Source organism: Gigantopelta aegis, chromosome 3, assembly GCF_016097555.1.
Source record: "Gigantopelta aegis isolate Gae_Host chromosome 3, Gae_host_genome, whole genome shotgun sequence".
Classification (NCBI taxonomy): Eukaryota; Metazoa; Mollusca; class Gastropoda; order Neomphalida; family Peltospiridae; genus Gigantopelta; species Gigantopelta aegis.
The window spans coordinates 17,241,746-17,258,571 of NC_054701.1; the positions used below are offsets into that span (position 1 = coordinate 17,241,746).

At 37.9% G+C, this 16,826-nt stretch overlaps 1 protein-coding gene across 1 annotated transcript; it reads left to right on the plus strand.

Annotated features, from left to right (window-relative positions):
• The first annotated feature begins 4,287 nt into the window (after positions 1 to 4,287).
• On the plus strand, positions 4,288 to 5,518 carry LOC121369499. Its single transcript, XM_041494606.1, has one exon. The coding sequence runs from the start codon at positions 4,324 to 4,326 to the stop codon at positions 5,212 to 5,214; it is 891 nt and encodes a 296-aa protein (XP_041350540.1). The 5' UTR covers positions 4,288 to 4,323; the 3' UTR covers positions 5,215 to 5,518.
• Positions 5,519 to 16,826: the final 11,308 nt, after the last annotated feature.

Consider the following 16,826-nt stretch of genomic DNA (forward strand, 5'->3'; position numbering starts at 1 on the left):
GTAACAGTGACGTTTATTTGTGTTTTTTTTGTAAATATGGAACAATAATAAAAAAAATTGGTGTAGTTTACATCATCAATCTAATACACTCTGAAACTTATTTGGTTATACATTTTTGACCCTTAAATTCTTTTGAGTAGTATATGATGATTCAAAAGGCAAATATTGCGAGTTGCGATACTCTCTGTCTTCACCGATACATGGCAGACGTCGGTAAACATTTTTACGAAGAGGGACGGACTAACATTATTGAAAAGACAGCATTACACTGAATTGACATACGTAACTGTATGTTTGAAAGTTTACATAAACCTCTGTATAAAGAATTTTGTTTATTTTGTTTGAAGCCTTCCTGAAAATAGTGTTGCAGCTATTATAAATAAACTATACTGACGTCCAAAACAAACATTACAAGGCTTGAAATTGTATTATAGAAAACCAGCAAACTGTATGGTGGGATATAAAAGCATCATGAAATTCAACATATTTAAGTTGCAATGCACTTCGTGATATATGCAAAGTATTTGTAAAGTGGTTTCTAAATTGGTTCTTTTCGATTAGCAACAATATTTATCAAATTATTCAAATTGTATGTATGTAAAGTTTCTTTTGGACGTCAGCATATTATTATGCAAATCGCAATACGGGGAATATATATATAAGTGCATCCTATTGAGCTGTCAGGGCATTTCAGAACAAGTGACCACTAAAATGAACATAACGGGCAAATCCAGGATTTTGTAGGGTAATTTTAAAGAGGGTAATTTGAGTACACAGACAGGCAGACCTATTTTATTAATAATAAAATGCAATTTAAAATAGTTTAAAAGTACATAAGCCATTCCTTAGAGAGACTATCAATAGATAAAAATATACAAATGAACGTGCATATATATATATATATATATATATATATATATATATATATATATATATATATATATATATACATAACACAAGTAAAATATACATATACATAAACGTTTCAAACTGTTATCATCAAATTTGTATTATAAATAATATTAATAAATTACACAAAAAAATTAAAGGACGCATAACCACATGTGAGTTAAGAATATAAAAGTGACCGGCGACGTGTTAACATTAAAAATAGGAGTTTGGAAGTATTAAAAACTAGGTTCTTACTAAACGTTAAAAAACTAAAAAATATTTTTATTTATTTAAGACCTCATATTCTCTGTTTACAAAACCCTGCTAAACTTGTCAAATTAAAACGAAAACGTACATTGTACACTCGATTAAAACATGGGCTTCATCTTCAACACATTTATTATTGCACATAGGGCAGATTCGTTGCTCAACAGGAAGGTTCTCATAACACCCCGTCTCGATACGTATCGGGGCAACCCCGCATCTAAATTTTGCAATAGCACTCCTTTGACTGTTTTACATTAACATAATGTTCTGTGCCATATACATTTGTAAACAGGCGATAAATGCGTAATTTTCCAATCTAATTAAAATTAGCTCCACTATTACATGTGGATCTAACAGCAGCCAGTTGGAGCTCATGTCCACCAATCAAAACCTTACTTGCAGAATCATGCCAGTGATTTGAAAATAATTTGAAAACATTCCGAATTATCCTGAGGGTATACGACATGTTTCGTGTGAATTACGAATGCCTTAAAACATGTTTTATTTTATAAAATAAATAATTTGTAATGTAAAACTGAAGACTGATTTAGTTGGGTTTTTTTAGTTTTTTTTTATATAAATAAATCAATAATTTTTAATGTAAAATTGAAGACTGATAACCCATCCTGTACGTATTGATATGGTTCACTGTACTACGGCCACTAAAATAGACTCGCCCGATATTTTTAGAGTTTGTATGCTCCCAAATAACGTTATAAAAGGCGAAGTGTGATTGGTCAATATTTAAATTATTATTTACAGACGAAATGTTACCTGGACATTGGAGACTACACAGTGTTGTTAGCAATCTGATTAAAATTAGTTCTACTGGTCTAAATAAGGCATTCGTAATTCACATGAAACATATCGTATACCCTCAGGATAATTCGGAATGTTTTCAAATTATTTTCAAATCACTGGCATGATTCTTCAAGTAAGGTTTTGATTGGTGGACATGAGCTCCAACTGGCTGCTGTTAGATCCACATGTAATAGTGGAGCTAATTTTAATTAGATTGGTAATTTTCCAACATTATTAGCAATGCTATTAGTCCAAGAAACATTCAGTTGACTAGCATACCTATCTAAATCATTGGTAACAAATGAAATAGGTATTGGACTACATTTAGATCCTTGAGAAAAAGGTGTATAGAGTAAATAAAGTTTTTACCATGACGTACTTCTTTTCAACCCAGATAAAAACCTTTCTATTCAATATGCGATGATTCATATTAACCAACCGTCTCAACACAATTTTCCACTGAGACCATTAAATGAGTCCATCACATATCACCGTTTACAACCGCGTCAGGTGTATACTTTCCTACACCCAGGAAATATCTGCAAGCACAATTTTGAACTTTCCTAACTACGCTATACTCCCTAGTTCCCCATATTGCAGCTCTATAAATAATCATTGGTAGAACTGTTGCATTGTAGAGCTTACTAAAGGCTGTGTATGGCATACCACCCATTGCTTTACATTTGGCTATGACAAGACCTAGGACCCGACTGGCTGAAAGAGCGACTGCTAAAATCTAGGTGTTCATCTAAAATGAATCCAAGATATTTATATCTGCCAACTACATCTAACACACACTCTCCACATTTTAAAAACAGTTTAGGTTTACTTCACAGACGGATTCCCGAAATGAATAATATTAGATTTGCCAACATTATTCACCATTTTGTTTTTCTTACACCATATATTAAGACAGTCCAGCATAACTTGCAAGTCCGACTCAGTTTCCGCCAATAGTACAGTTTCATTATCTAATGACACATCCTTTCCCAGTGCATTAAGAGAAGTGGCTAGATCGTTATGTTAAAAGGAAGAGACGCCAGCAAACAACCCTGTTTTACACCACAGTTGACGGTTAACCCATTTAGTCTTACACAGCTCGATATATTCGAGTAATAAAGCGCGTAACGCCTGTATGTATGACTATACCAAATAAAATCCCATAGGCGACCATGTTAACGTTTGTGTTCAAAAACACTATATGCAATATATCAACCAAACTATGACCCATAAATATCAGTACTACAACCTCTACCTCTTAAGTATTAACTGAAGAAAATGGTACCCTTTCATGGCTCATTTTCGGTATGGCCAGATGTTTTTACAACACCCCTAGACATTTTTAGCCCAGATGAAACTATTTTTTTACAACCAACACACTCACATTTATAACCAATCACAGGACTTGTGGTGTTAACTTCTCTATCAAAAGTTCGGTGCACTCGAACTTTGACCCAGCCGGAAATTATTTGGTTTAGTGCTACCTGTAACATGTTTCCATTCGCGCCTATGGCGTCTATTCTATTGCCACAGTATGGACCGATCAACCGAGTCATATGCTTTCTTAAAATCAACAAAAGCTGTACACGTTTGTAGTTTCTTCTTCTTTCTCGTTTCAATGGTGGAAGTCAATGTTGTAAGGTGATCAATAGTACTCCTACCTTTTCTGAATCCATTTTGTTCTTCAACTATGATACCATTGTTCTCGATTCACCAAATAAGCCTACACATGTCGAAGGAAAATAAGCCGCGCTTCTAAAGGGACCGATATCTATTGGGGGGGGGGGGGGGGGGGGGGGGGGGGGGGGGGGGGGGGGTGTTTAAAGGGCCATGTTCTACTGAAATATTTGAAATAAAGATTCTTAGAGATGCGTTTTTGGATCAATATAGTCTTGTATATTGGATGATGAATTAAAAAGAAAAAAACAACATTAAAAAGGGCACTTCAAACGTGCGGTGCGGCGGTGGGGTGGTGGTGGGTGTGGTGGTGACACTGGACCCCTGTGAGTCGAACCTTCTTCAGTATCGGCCAATGCATAAACTTTGAAAACAGGTTCTTGAGAGTTCTTTATAGACAATAAAGTTGCAAGCGGATCGACTAGATGAATTTTACTTGTAGAATGCAGGCCATTGCATTTAAGGACATCTAGTTTTCATAATTTTACAGGGAAGAATACCCCCGAACCCCCAAGAAACTTTGCTTTGCGCCCTCGATCTCATTCAGTCCCTCCCCCATGTTTTTTGATTCCGCCGTTTCTGTTTAAAATAAACATATATTGTTAATTTTATTTTTATTATTTTGTTGTTGTTGTTGTTTTGTAGTGGCGGCTTCCGTGGCAGGTTTTCATAATTTACCGCCTACTGATGGCAGCCTACGTCACAATCGCCTTCATAATGCTGCTAGCCAACTGGGACACACAGACGGACGAACGGTTTAAACACCCACACAGTGTGATGGTCTATCTAACCACGTGGACCTACTTCGCGCTCACTCTCCACATGGTGCTCACCGCCAGTATCGCCGTCTGGTGTCAATATCAAGCAAGGTCAAGGTCACGAACAAAAACTAATTCTACAAATGTAACACTAAAATCTTTCTCATCAGATACTGTTTACCCTCAAAACAATCCTGCCTTTTCAGACGAACTCGACAATGGTGATGTTGAATCTAGTACTAAATGTGAAAATAAACAAATTAATGTAGAAAAATCGGATTTGAAAATCACAGATCCTGAAGACGTCACATCCGATAGTACGGAATCACTGCACGTGCAAGAACCATGTTTTTCAAAAAACAGGATGCCATGGTATCTTAACACATCATGGATCCTATGGAACATAGTATCTGTTAATGCTATAGTGGTGACTGCTATATATTTTGGTGCTCTGTACAACAAACTGCAAATTGAGCGCGGCCACCCTGGTATAGATTATGACAATGTAAATGTTCACGCGCTAAATACAGTGTTCGTCTTTGCCGACGTTGTTGTCTGCGCGAGACCAGTACGTCTGCTACACGTCGTCTACCCCATCGTGTATGGTCTCGTGTACGCCATATTCAGCATCCTATTCTGGTCCGTGAACCACTCCAACGTCATCTATAAAGATGTGCTGGATTGGAATCACGCCGGCTTCACAACTGGCGTCCTGGCAGTCGTGGCTTTCTTTATTATGCCTCTGCTACAGTGCTGCTATTTTGCTTTATATCGGTTGCGCTTGTTCATCAGCAAGAAAATCTACGGAGAAGATTATTAACTTTATCAGCAGTAATTAGTCAAAGACAGACCGAGAATTTCAGTTTATGAGTATGCTATGTAATGATGGTCTCGTAGTTTATTGTGTTAGTTGAGGGTATGTCTCAAGATGCCCACCTGATATTATACGGAAGATGGAATTTTTTTTTTTTTTAAGTAACGACACTTTAGCACTTTTTGAACTACGTTTTATTGTCTAACATAGTTTTTTTAGTTTGTGACGAACATAATTTTTTTTTCTGGTCTCGTGAGAGAGAGAGAGAGAGAGAGAGAGAGAAGAGAGAGAGAGAGAGAGAGAGAGAGAGAGAGAGAGAGAGAGAGAGAGAGAGAGAGAGAGAGAGAGAGAGAGAGTGTGTGTGTGTGTGTGTGGAAAGAGAGAGAGAGGGGGTGGGGTGGGTGGGTGGGAGGAACAAAGCAAGGGATCTTTTATATACACTTTCAGACAGGACAGTACCTATCACATCCTTTGATGTACCATTTGTGGTGCACTGCTTGTGATGGAAGTCCATGAGGGTGATCGATCCTCCGATACATCGACCCCAGGCGAGCGCTTTACCCCCAGAAATACGACACGCACCCAGAGGAAGGACGTCGACGTCTCGCTGTTCACGTAGAAACCTGCCCAGGCGGTTATCTCTGTTAAGCACACTCTTGTCTTAAGAGCCCACCTTGCTATTAACAGACTATGATCGCAGGTCATGTTAACCTGTTTCGGTAGTTGCGTCGTTATATATATATCTATTTATTTTAAAAAAATCAAAAACAATCATATGAAATCTACCCTGATCAATTAGGTAATGGATTAAGCCATCATATTCATATTGAATTGTCATGTCTACATTAGAAGGTGTTTACTTAGCTGAAATATACATTAACCAACATGTATGTAATGTAATATGCCATATTAAAGGAAAAGTACCCTCAGTGGATGATATCCATGTACCCTCAGTAGCTGGGTACCATACTGTAAAATCCACCCTTTTGAAATGTCAAGGATTTCCTTTTCTGAAAACTACTCCTGACATGGATAGTAAATATGCAGTAAGGTTATTCAAATCTATTTATTTAAAAAAAAAAAAAAAAAAATATTCATATTTAATTTTCAGTGTCTACATAAATTGGAGGGGCTGGACATAGCCTAGTGGTAAAGCGTGGTCGGTCTAGGATCGATCCATTTTGATTGGACCATTGGGCTATTTCTTATTACAGCCAGTGCACCACAACTGGTACATGTATACCAAAAGCTGTGGTATGGTGCATATAAAAGATTGCCTCCTACTAATGAAAACATATAGTGGGTTTTCTCTCTAAGACTATGTCAGAATTACCAAATGTTTGACATCCAATAAATCAATGTGCTCTAGTGGTGTCGTTAAACAAAAAAACAACAACAACAATACAGTGTTTACTTATACATATGTATTTTCACACACGCACACACATTTATCTCAACTTATTTCCATGCTTATAATCCAATTACGGTTCAAGCACGCTGTCCTGGGCACACACCTCAGCTATCTGGGCTGTCTGTCCTGGACAGTGGGTTAGTTGTTAGTTGTTAGTTGGTTAGTGGTTAGGGAGAGAGAAGAGGGTGTAGTGGCCTTACACCTATTCATTGAGCCCTTAAGAACTTGCTCTGGGTTTAAGCCGGTAGGGGGCTGCGAACCCTGTACCTACCAGTCTGTAGTCCGATGGCTTAACTACTGCGCCACCGAGGCCGGTTACACACACACTCTCACACACACACACACACACACACACACACACACACACACACACACACACACACACACGTACGTACGCATAAATAAAAACTTACATTAATTGTTGGAAACCAAATCTAGCTATCGCATCACCTTAACTGAACCATGATGAAGTGAAATCCATGTCATCCCTCTCAGTAATTTTAGGTTTTGAATTATGTACCATTGCCATAATTCAATTATTTTTACAAAATGTCATTAATAAATAGAGTATGGTGGTTATGAAGATGGTTGAATAAAGTACATTTAGAGACAGATCAAATTATTTTTGTTCAGGTAATTATTTGTTAGACCATTAAATAGGTCAGTGGTCTGTGACAATATGCCTTTAAAGGTAAATGAACCCTCAGTGGTACTTTATTCAAATTTATTTAATAAAAATCATACTTTAAAAAATAAAGAAATAGAAATCTACTCTGATCACTTAGATAATTGATTAATTTTTTGTCTACAAAAGTAGATTTTTACTTTGAGGAAATAGACATTAGCCAAGAAGTGTGTAATTTCTTAACAACTACATCAGTGGATGACTTCATGTGTATTTGTTAGTGAAATAATGTATTTATTATCCAACCTACTGAAATCTTAAATTTAACATTTTCCAAAAAACTACCGTAACTACTGTTGTGTTGTTGTTATTATTTTTATTTAGGACACTTGTTATTACAAATAATTATAATTAAAAAGTAGTGGACAACATTTTTCTAATCGGTTTGACCTGTACTCATTTATACAGTAATTATTTTAAATTATATATTCTGTAATTGTTGGATGGTTTTTGTTGTTGTTGTTTATTTATTTGTTGATGAAATTAAGTTGTACAGACGTGCATTACAATTTTGTCACGTTTAGATAACCGTAACCACAAATTCGATTCATCAAAATATCAGCGGGATTATCCCACAGAAGAAAGAAAGAAATGTTTTATTTAACGACGCACTCAACACATTTTATTTACTTATATAGGTCGTCAGACATATGGTTATGGACCACATAGATTTTGAGAGGAAACCCGCTGTCGCCACTACATGGGCTACTCTTTCCGATTAGCAGCAAGGGATCTTTTATTTGCGCTTCAAACAGGCAGGATAGCACAAACCATGGCCTTTGTTGAACCAGTTATGGATCACTGGTCGGTGCAAGTGGTTTACACCTACCCATTGAGCCTTGCGGAGCACTCACTCAGGGTTTGGAGTCGGTATCTGGATTAAAAATCCCATGCCTCGACTAGGATCCGAACCCAGTACCTACCAGCCTGTAGACCGATGGCCTAACCAAGACGCCACCGAGGCCGGTCCCACAGAAGAAGAGAGTAGGAAAACAACAAACAACGACATTGATATACGCTACGTGACATTCAATTACACAATTTATTAACTACTCTGTATATTATTAAGTACTTTGTATATTATTAAGTACTTGTTACATTAATATCTACAGTTGGAATAATTTTTATGTATACACCAGGGGCCTAATTCACAGCTCTGCTAGACAACAAAGCATCGTCTTTGCAAGTCTTTTTGCATTGCACTGCGATATCGCAAAGCTGCGAGAGTTTAGTGAATTAGGTCCCAGGACATTACTCGATGTCATAAAATCTCGATGTCAATCAACCGTTGGCTCATGAATATTCAGTAGACGCTCACTAGCTGACGACTCTCAGTGTCTACGATTTAGTCTCTCCCGTCGTTTGTGCGCAACAGTACGTACATTTGAATATTTCTGACGTCGTTGACTTTTGCATGGGGAAAGTAAACAAATGTCTGTCACTTTCACAGAAATGTTCGTAAAAATAAAGTTAAAACGAGCAAAGTAAACAAGATTGAACTTAACCCACGCATAAACACGGCACATTTCTTAATACCTTTTTTCTATGATTATCGTCTCGTGAGAGCCAGAAGGACGTAAGTGCATCAAAATTAATTTTTAAAAAGCCGAGATAATGAAGGAAAACTGTTTTTCTTGATCAGTAGTTAAGATGTCGAATTTCTTTTAATGACAATGGAAGCTGAATATATTTACGATTTCTTTGTATATTTGCAGTATTTATAACATATTAGGTGTTTTAGGTATTTGCTTAAATAGTTGTAGTTACGACAATTATTCATGATTGAATTAAATGCGTCACTTACGACCAACAGTATATCAAGTAAATTTGAATATTTATTCTGAAAGAACCATCACTTCTAAAACATTTCAGTTTTGCAAATCACATATTTATGTATAAAAAGGAGAAAGCTTGTAAATAGAACATATTTAGAAGCAAACATTCAAAAAGGAATACAAGTAGAAGTACGTATTAATAAAATCACCGCTTAAACAAAATATTACGTGAAAAAAGTTATTTTACTTTGGTTAATAATAATACGATAAATAAAATCAAACTACTCTGACTCGTGAAATCCTTGTTTTCTTTGACCCACCCCTGATTTGGTGTGACTAAGTCTGGAGCAGTGTTTCTGCCAGAGGGTAAAAAGGTATGGTGGCATACCCAAATATTTTTGCAGAATTTGTTTTAAGTTAACTTTTTGACAAAATTAATTACTCTTATCATTACTGTATGATTTTCTTAATCCTAACCTTAAACGTAACCCATTTTCTTTCTGAGGGAGGACACCCCATACCCTTGTTGACTGTGGTTGCATTCCTTTCCATAGAGCCATACCCAAAAATGTCTTTCTGGCAGAAACACTGTGTTGGTAGTGCTCTGTGTTCGTTGTTTGATGACGGCGCATCAGAATCCGACGACTTGTCCATACAAAACCTCTTTTTCTAGGCAAGTATTCGTTCCTAATGAGTCATCAGAAAATCTGATGTCATGTTATGTGCATTGTTCTTTCCGTGTTCTTTGAGCCTTGTGATAATTCCAAGTTCTGCTGCCTCAGGGTGTACTTCACTAGTTACCTGGTTTATCAGCTAGTACAACAGACAAACCAGAATAGTTAAGCAAACTGAAGCTGGTATCCTTAATGAAGAAACTATGTTTAGCAGCTTATTGGTTTGGGATACACCAGGTTCAAGTGAAGCTAATTCAAAGGATATAGGGTTTACATTTCCAATGAGGGTGTGTACTGAATATCAAATCCAGAAGTAGTGAACACTATACCGTGTTCACCTGTTGAGTATGCAGGATCCTCTCCAGGATATATTGAGTGAACGGTAACCTCTACAATGTCTGCTGTGCGTTGGGTGTACTCTCCGGGTTCTGTTGTGTGTTCAGTGCACACTCCTGGTTTTGGTGTGTATTTGGTGATCTCTCCGGGTTCTGTTGTGTGTCCAGTGATCTCTCCAGGTTATATTGCGTGTTCAGTGATCTCTCCAGGTTCCGTTATGTGTCCAGTGGTCTCTCCAAGTTCTATCGTGTGTTCAGTGATCTCTCCAGGTTATGTTGTGTGTCCAGTGATCTCTCCAGTTTCTATTGTGTGTTCAGTGATCTCTCCAGGTTCTGTTGTGTGGTCCACTGATCTTTCCAGGTTATGTTGTGTGCTGGGTGTACTCTCCGGGTTCTATTGTGTGTTCAGTGCACACTCCTGGTTTTGTTGTGTATTTGGTGATCTCTCCGGGTTCTGTTATGTGTCCAGTGGTCTCTCCAGGTTATATTGTGTGTTCAGTGATCTCTCCAGGTACCGTTGTGTGTCCGGTGATCTCTCCAGGTTCTATTGTGTGTTCAGTGATCTCTCCAGGTTCTGATATGTGTCCAGTGATCTCTCCAGGTTATATTGTGTGTTCAGTGATCTCTCCAGGTTATGATGTGTGTTCAGTGATCTCTCCAGGTTCTGTTGTGTGTTCAGTGATATCTCCAGGTTCTGTTGTGTATTCGGTGATCTCTCCAGGTTCTGTTATGAGTCCAGTGATCTTTCATTTCCAGGTTCTGTTGTGTGTTCAGTGATCTCTCCAGGTTCTATCGTGTTCAGTGATCAATCCTCCGGTTTCTGTTGTGTGTGCTAAATTATATTCTGGGTCTGTTGTGAGTGATATGTCATGTTAAAGTTCTCTTGTGTGTGCTACGCCATCATCATTGTATGTTGTATGTGTGTTCTGTCATGTTCTCCAGGTTCTGTTGTGTGTACTATGTCATGTTCAGGTTTTGTTGTGAGTTCTCTATTATGTTCAGGTTTTGTTGTGAGTTCTCTGTTATGTTCAGGTTCTGTTATGAGTGCTATGTCATGTTCAGGTTCTGTCGCAAGTGACTGGATAAGGGCCGTGGTATGTGTTGTCCTGTCTGTGGGGAAGTGCATATAAAAGATATATTGCTGCATTAGTAAACTGTCGCAAGTGCTATGTCACGTTCATTTTCTATGGTGATTATTTTCTCATGTTCAGCTTTTTGCTATGTTATGTTCAGGTCTTATTGTCATTGATGTGCCAAGTTCTGTTGTGTATGCTATGTATCATGTTCAGGTCCTGTTGTGTGAGCTATGTCATGTTCAGCTTCAGTTGTGTGTGTTATGTCATGTTCAGTTTCTGTTGTGCGTGCTATGTTATGCTAATGTTTGTGTGTGTGTGTGTGTTGTGTCATGTTCACGTTCAACATGCTGTTGCAAATATTCGTTAACTGTAAAGTTAATCAAAATTCATTGATCTTACTATCGTTTATGTTGAGGCCACATTCACTTCATTCGCCTTTTAACCTTACGTTTGATTACACTGTCTTTTGTTACTGGACTTTGTCCTGGATAACTTACAATTGCGTTTGTATGTGCAATATTGTTAATCCATAATGCCTACATGTAGGGCAATCCTATAGATCTTCAAAGACAGCTGAAAGACGGAACTTGATCACCGTAACATACAATTAAATACATTTAAAACCAGTGTAATTATGCTTGCACTTTGGTCGTATATGCCACATACAACATTATTATGAATTAAAATTGTATCTACAGATACAAATTACATGTTGGAAACTTTGCTTCGATTAAAAAAACATCAAAATAGATATTTGTTTTTCAAGAAAATTCACCAAAACATGTTTATTATTATAATTATGGTGCACCTAAAATAGCAAACCATAGAAACATTAATGTTACTGCAATTCCTATTTATATATACAGACACGATTCTTGTCTGTTGCCAAATGGTTCGTTGCATGCAGTATCAAAATGTTTTTCCATGTTAGACCGGGTTCTCACAACGACAAAACTCATATTATTTTTAGGATTCAAGCACATACAAATATTGACATAATGTATGCTCTATTGTACTTCGCATTTGTAATTTCTATCACAAGCCGATAACAAAGAATACACATATTTGGCACATGCGACTTATGTCAGACAATGATATAACGAACTGTATTTAAAAAGGGTGTATCTACCACATACGACCAATCGTGTTCACATAATGGACAGCAAGCAAATCGGAAAAAAGTCGTATGTGTCAGTTACGTCTATTTTCGTGCAAATCCTTCTGTATAAGCGATGCTATTAGGGACACAGCTACGATTTTTTTGTGTGACAATATGTAATCGGGGATGGCGATTTCAAAATTGCAAAAAAGACGTTTTAGGTCGTATCTGCCACTTACGACCTTTTAGCTCTCACGCGACGATATGGTTATTGTCACGGCATCTCCTGGTAAAACTCTCTTAACAGATACTTGCCAAAAATATATGGTACTTATATGTTTTAACTTAAATATCTTTCTGAATATCTGTTTACATATTTATTAAAACTCAGAATACAGCTTATAGTTTTAAAAAAACAATTTTACCATTATAACCATTCATTTGCTCAACTTATAATGTGATTGCAAGACATCAGAATTGTTATATTCGTTTTCCTAAAATGCTGTCTGTTAACATTGGTTCTCGAGGACTCCATTTTGTAATTTGCATTAAAATATTTAATTATTATTATTATTATTATTTTTTAATAAATTATTATAAGTAGCCGACATGGTTTCTTGAAATACATACATGTTTTGGAAAGTTTTTAGCTGTAATCTATACCACCGTTCACCTTCTTCTCCTTTGTTCTTCGTGTTTCTCTGGTTATAATTTATATACATATTTATATTTTAACAGGTTAAAAATACAATAGTTTTACTTTTCTCAGCACTAAATTCACTTATTGTGTTTTTCTCAACATGTCCATGTTGACCAGTTATTACTTCAATTGTATACTGTATACTGCTGACTAATCCCATCTGTTAATATATAACCAGAAATAAATATTGTTTAAACCAGATGGCTGTTTAACAAAGGTTGGACTGTACTGAGTGACATTTTGTCAGTCGCTATGACCCACGCGTGTTAATCAATTGTATGTCTATCTACAAAGCTAACAATCACCCTTTGTTCAAATAAAGGTGTTTTTTAAGCGTTTTGATTTCTTGGGGAGAAAAAGCAAAAAAAGAAAAAACAAACAAACCCCCCCCCCCCCAAAACCCCCCAAAAAACAAAAAAAAACAAAAACCAGCAACAAGCAAAACAAAACAAATACTTAAAAAATATATAAATTCTATTTTGAAAGAAGATATAAGACCCACGGTGGTTAAAGTCCACTGATGTGAGGTCATGATAGAATAGCCTAATTCTAACAGCATCTATTTTTGAAATACTGGCATAACTAGGGTGGGGTGGGGTGGGGGGGGGGGGGGATAGAAACACAGGAGGGATTTCGGGGGTATTTTATGGGGGACCCCTAGAAATTTCGCTTGCCAGTCTAGACCCCGTGCATAAATTACTACACACTCGCCTGTTTTAAAAATGATAGGTACCCCCCCCCCCCCCCCCCCCCCACACACACACACACAACCAGTCGCGTGTGCAATAAAGTATGCAGGAGTGGACTTAGACTGGCGAGAGAAGTTTCTGGGGAGGGGGGATGGGTGGTCATGCTTCGCGGAAAATATATAGCTTTGGACAAGCCATGTTCGTTCGCATATTAAATTTAGGATCTCATGTACATGGCCATGACGGGTTACGCAAACTAGAGATGGGTTATGTGAATTTGTTTTTCCATAATCCATAAATGGCTTACCAAGTGTAAACTTCTTAGAGGTATGCAGATAGAAAGGTACATTCTGTCCCATCGTACAATAATGAGTCTTTGAGCTATTTTCTATGCCACCATCATTAATTTCCCACCAATCTCTTTTGCTTGTGCTTTACACAAACACAAACTACATTGTCACAAGACACACCTCTCGTTATAATTTTGACAGATAGTTGAAAACCCATTTTACAATGACAAAATTGTATTTTACGCTCCTAGGAAAAGCAGTAATACCTGTGAGTGTCATGAGCAAAGGTTTCACGCTATTAAACTAGATGCAAACCAAACGTGTACAGTTGGTGTTTGTGGACCGGGAACGTGCCGAAAAAAGGTGGGGGTAAATGTTTTTTTTCTTTTTTTTTTTTTTTTTTTGTTTAATACTATATTTACCCCTTATTATCATCTACAAGATTAGTTTTAAAAAATCGAGAAGAATTTTTTTATTTTGAAAAGCAAGTACGGTTAGCCCTCTTTGTTCTAAGTAGGGTCGGATTCCAGGAAACACATAGTTTGTAAACAAAGTTTACATAAATATATGTGTTTTATCTTACAATTTCAGCTTTGGTGTTGTGTATAGGTTTGAAGACTGTCAAACCTGCACCCAAATTTGTGGCACATTATCATGGAAGTACCACAGAATATCTGTCGTTATATGAAAAAGCACACATTTTAGAAGTGCAGACCTTAATCTGATTGGGGTTAAACTTTTCTCCCCTTCTTTATGTGTGTGGGGGGGGGGGTGGGGGGTGGTGGGGGTTGGGGGTGGGGGGGTGGTGGTATCTCCTGGTCCCGTTATCTACGTCCCTGGTACGTGCAGTATATCATTTTACTCAACATATCGAGATGTAAACTTTTAAAGAATGACGATCGTCTTTTGGGGAGGGGGGTGGGGTGGGGGATTAGCTCAATGATAAAGCGCCTGGTGCGCGGTCAGTCTAGGATCGATCCCCGTGCGCTACTAATAGAAAAATGTAGCGGCTTTTCCTCTCTAAGACTATATGTCAAATTACCAAATGTTTGACATTCAATAGTCGATAATTAATAAAGCAATGTGCTCTAGTGGTGTTTTTAAACAAAACAATCTTTATTTTGTTAGGGAGGATCTTCATAAACAGCCTTGTTTACATGTAGCATATTTGCCCATGGGGGTATTCTGCCCACTGGGGTACATTAAGGGCGGCAAAGAGCAAAATTATGTTTATATGATTAAAAAATCAAGTGAGATGTTCCTTAACAGAATAGGGGCGGGACGTAGGCCAGTGGTAAAGCGTTCGCTTGATGCGCGGTCGGTTTAGGATCGATCCCCGTCGGTGGACCCATTGGGCTATTTCTCGTTCCAGCCAGTGCTCCACAACTGGTGTAACAAAGACCGTGGTATGTACTATCCTTTCTGTGGGGTGATGTATATAAAAGATCCGCTGCTGCTAATCGAAAAGAGTAGCCCATGAAGTGGCGACACGGGTTTTCTCTCTCAATATCTGTGTGGTGCATAACCATATGTCTGACGCCATATAACCGGAAATAAAATGTGTTGAGTGCGTCGTTAAATAAAACATTCCCTTTCTTCCATGACAGAATAGAAGGAATACATGAATTAACGAATTAATTTGAGCTTGACTTCGTCTTTAGTAGAAGGTAATCTACGGCAGGCAGCGTCTAATGGGATTTACTTCCAACTTATTTTCGTGCTTATATCCAATTAAGGTTCAAGCACACTGTCCTAGGTAAACACCTCAGCTATGTGGGTTGTCTGTCGAGGACAGTCGGTTAGTGGTTAGTGAGAGAGAAGAGGGTGTAGTGGCCTTACACCTACCCACTGAGTTGTTAAAACTCGGGCTGCGAACCCTGTACCTACCAGCCATCTGTCCGATGGCTTAACCACGACGCCACCAAGGCCGATGATTGACTCGTATCACGAACGTTTGATGGCCTCAGATTACAGTTATCTTCCCATTTGGTTGTCCAAAATCCGGAAATTTGTCCGCGCAAGTAGTCTGCTGTTTGACTGTGATTATTTCATGGCAGACAGCTATGAAATGGCAACTATTTGACTGAAGTGACAGGGGAGAGCATGTAGTTTGTAAACATGTGTAACTTGTTGACATTGAAGACTTATTTGTGGTAATTCCGGCCCATGCAAAAGTAGTGCTTTTTGTGTAAAATGGGTGTACTCCGGCCTGGTTTAGAGGGTACGTTTGTTTAAACCAATATGCTGGGAGAAAGAGCTGGACAACAGGAGTTGTCCTTTTCAGGGTATGTGTCCCCCAGTTAGGCAAAGGTACATACAAAAATCCACGGGCCTGCTGATATTAATAAAAATGTTATAGCCACTAAGACTATATAGAAACATATAGCGAAATTAATTGTGGTCTGAGGCCTGATGATGCATAGTGGGGAGAGGGAGAGAACTCTTGAATGTCTAGACCAATATTTGACCCTCTTTGTCAGAAAGTTCACCCACGGTCCCAGACAGACTCACGAGTCCGGGATGCCTTGATCACAGCATGGAACAGTTTGTTTTGTTTAACGACATCACTAGATCATCGGATATTGGATGTCGAACATTTAGTAATTTTGACATAGTCTTAAAGAGGAAACCCGCTTCATTTCTTTTCCATTAGTAACAAGGGATTTCTTATATGTACCATCCCACAGACAGATTAACACATAAAAAGGCGTGTGTAATATCAGTGAACTGGCTGGAACGAGAAATAGCACAATGGGCTCACTGACGGGGATCGATCATAGACCGAATGCGCATCAGGCTAACACCTTATAAATACCACAGGGCTACGTCAAGCCGCCTGACCACAGCATCAGAGTATAGTTCACGATTTCGATTGTAAAATTTG

Excerpts from the sequence above, each read along its gene's own strand:
- LOC121369499 (XM_041494606.1), top strand. The coding sequence starts at position 4,324 with ATGGCAGCCTACGTCACAATCGCCTTCATAATGCTGCTAGCCAACTGG.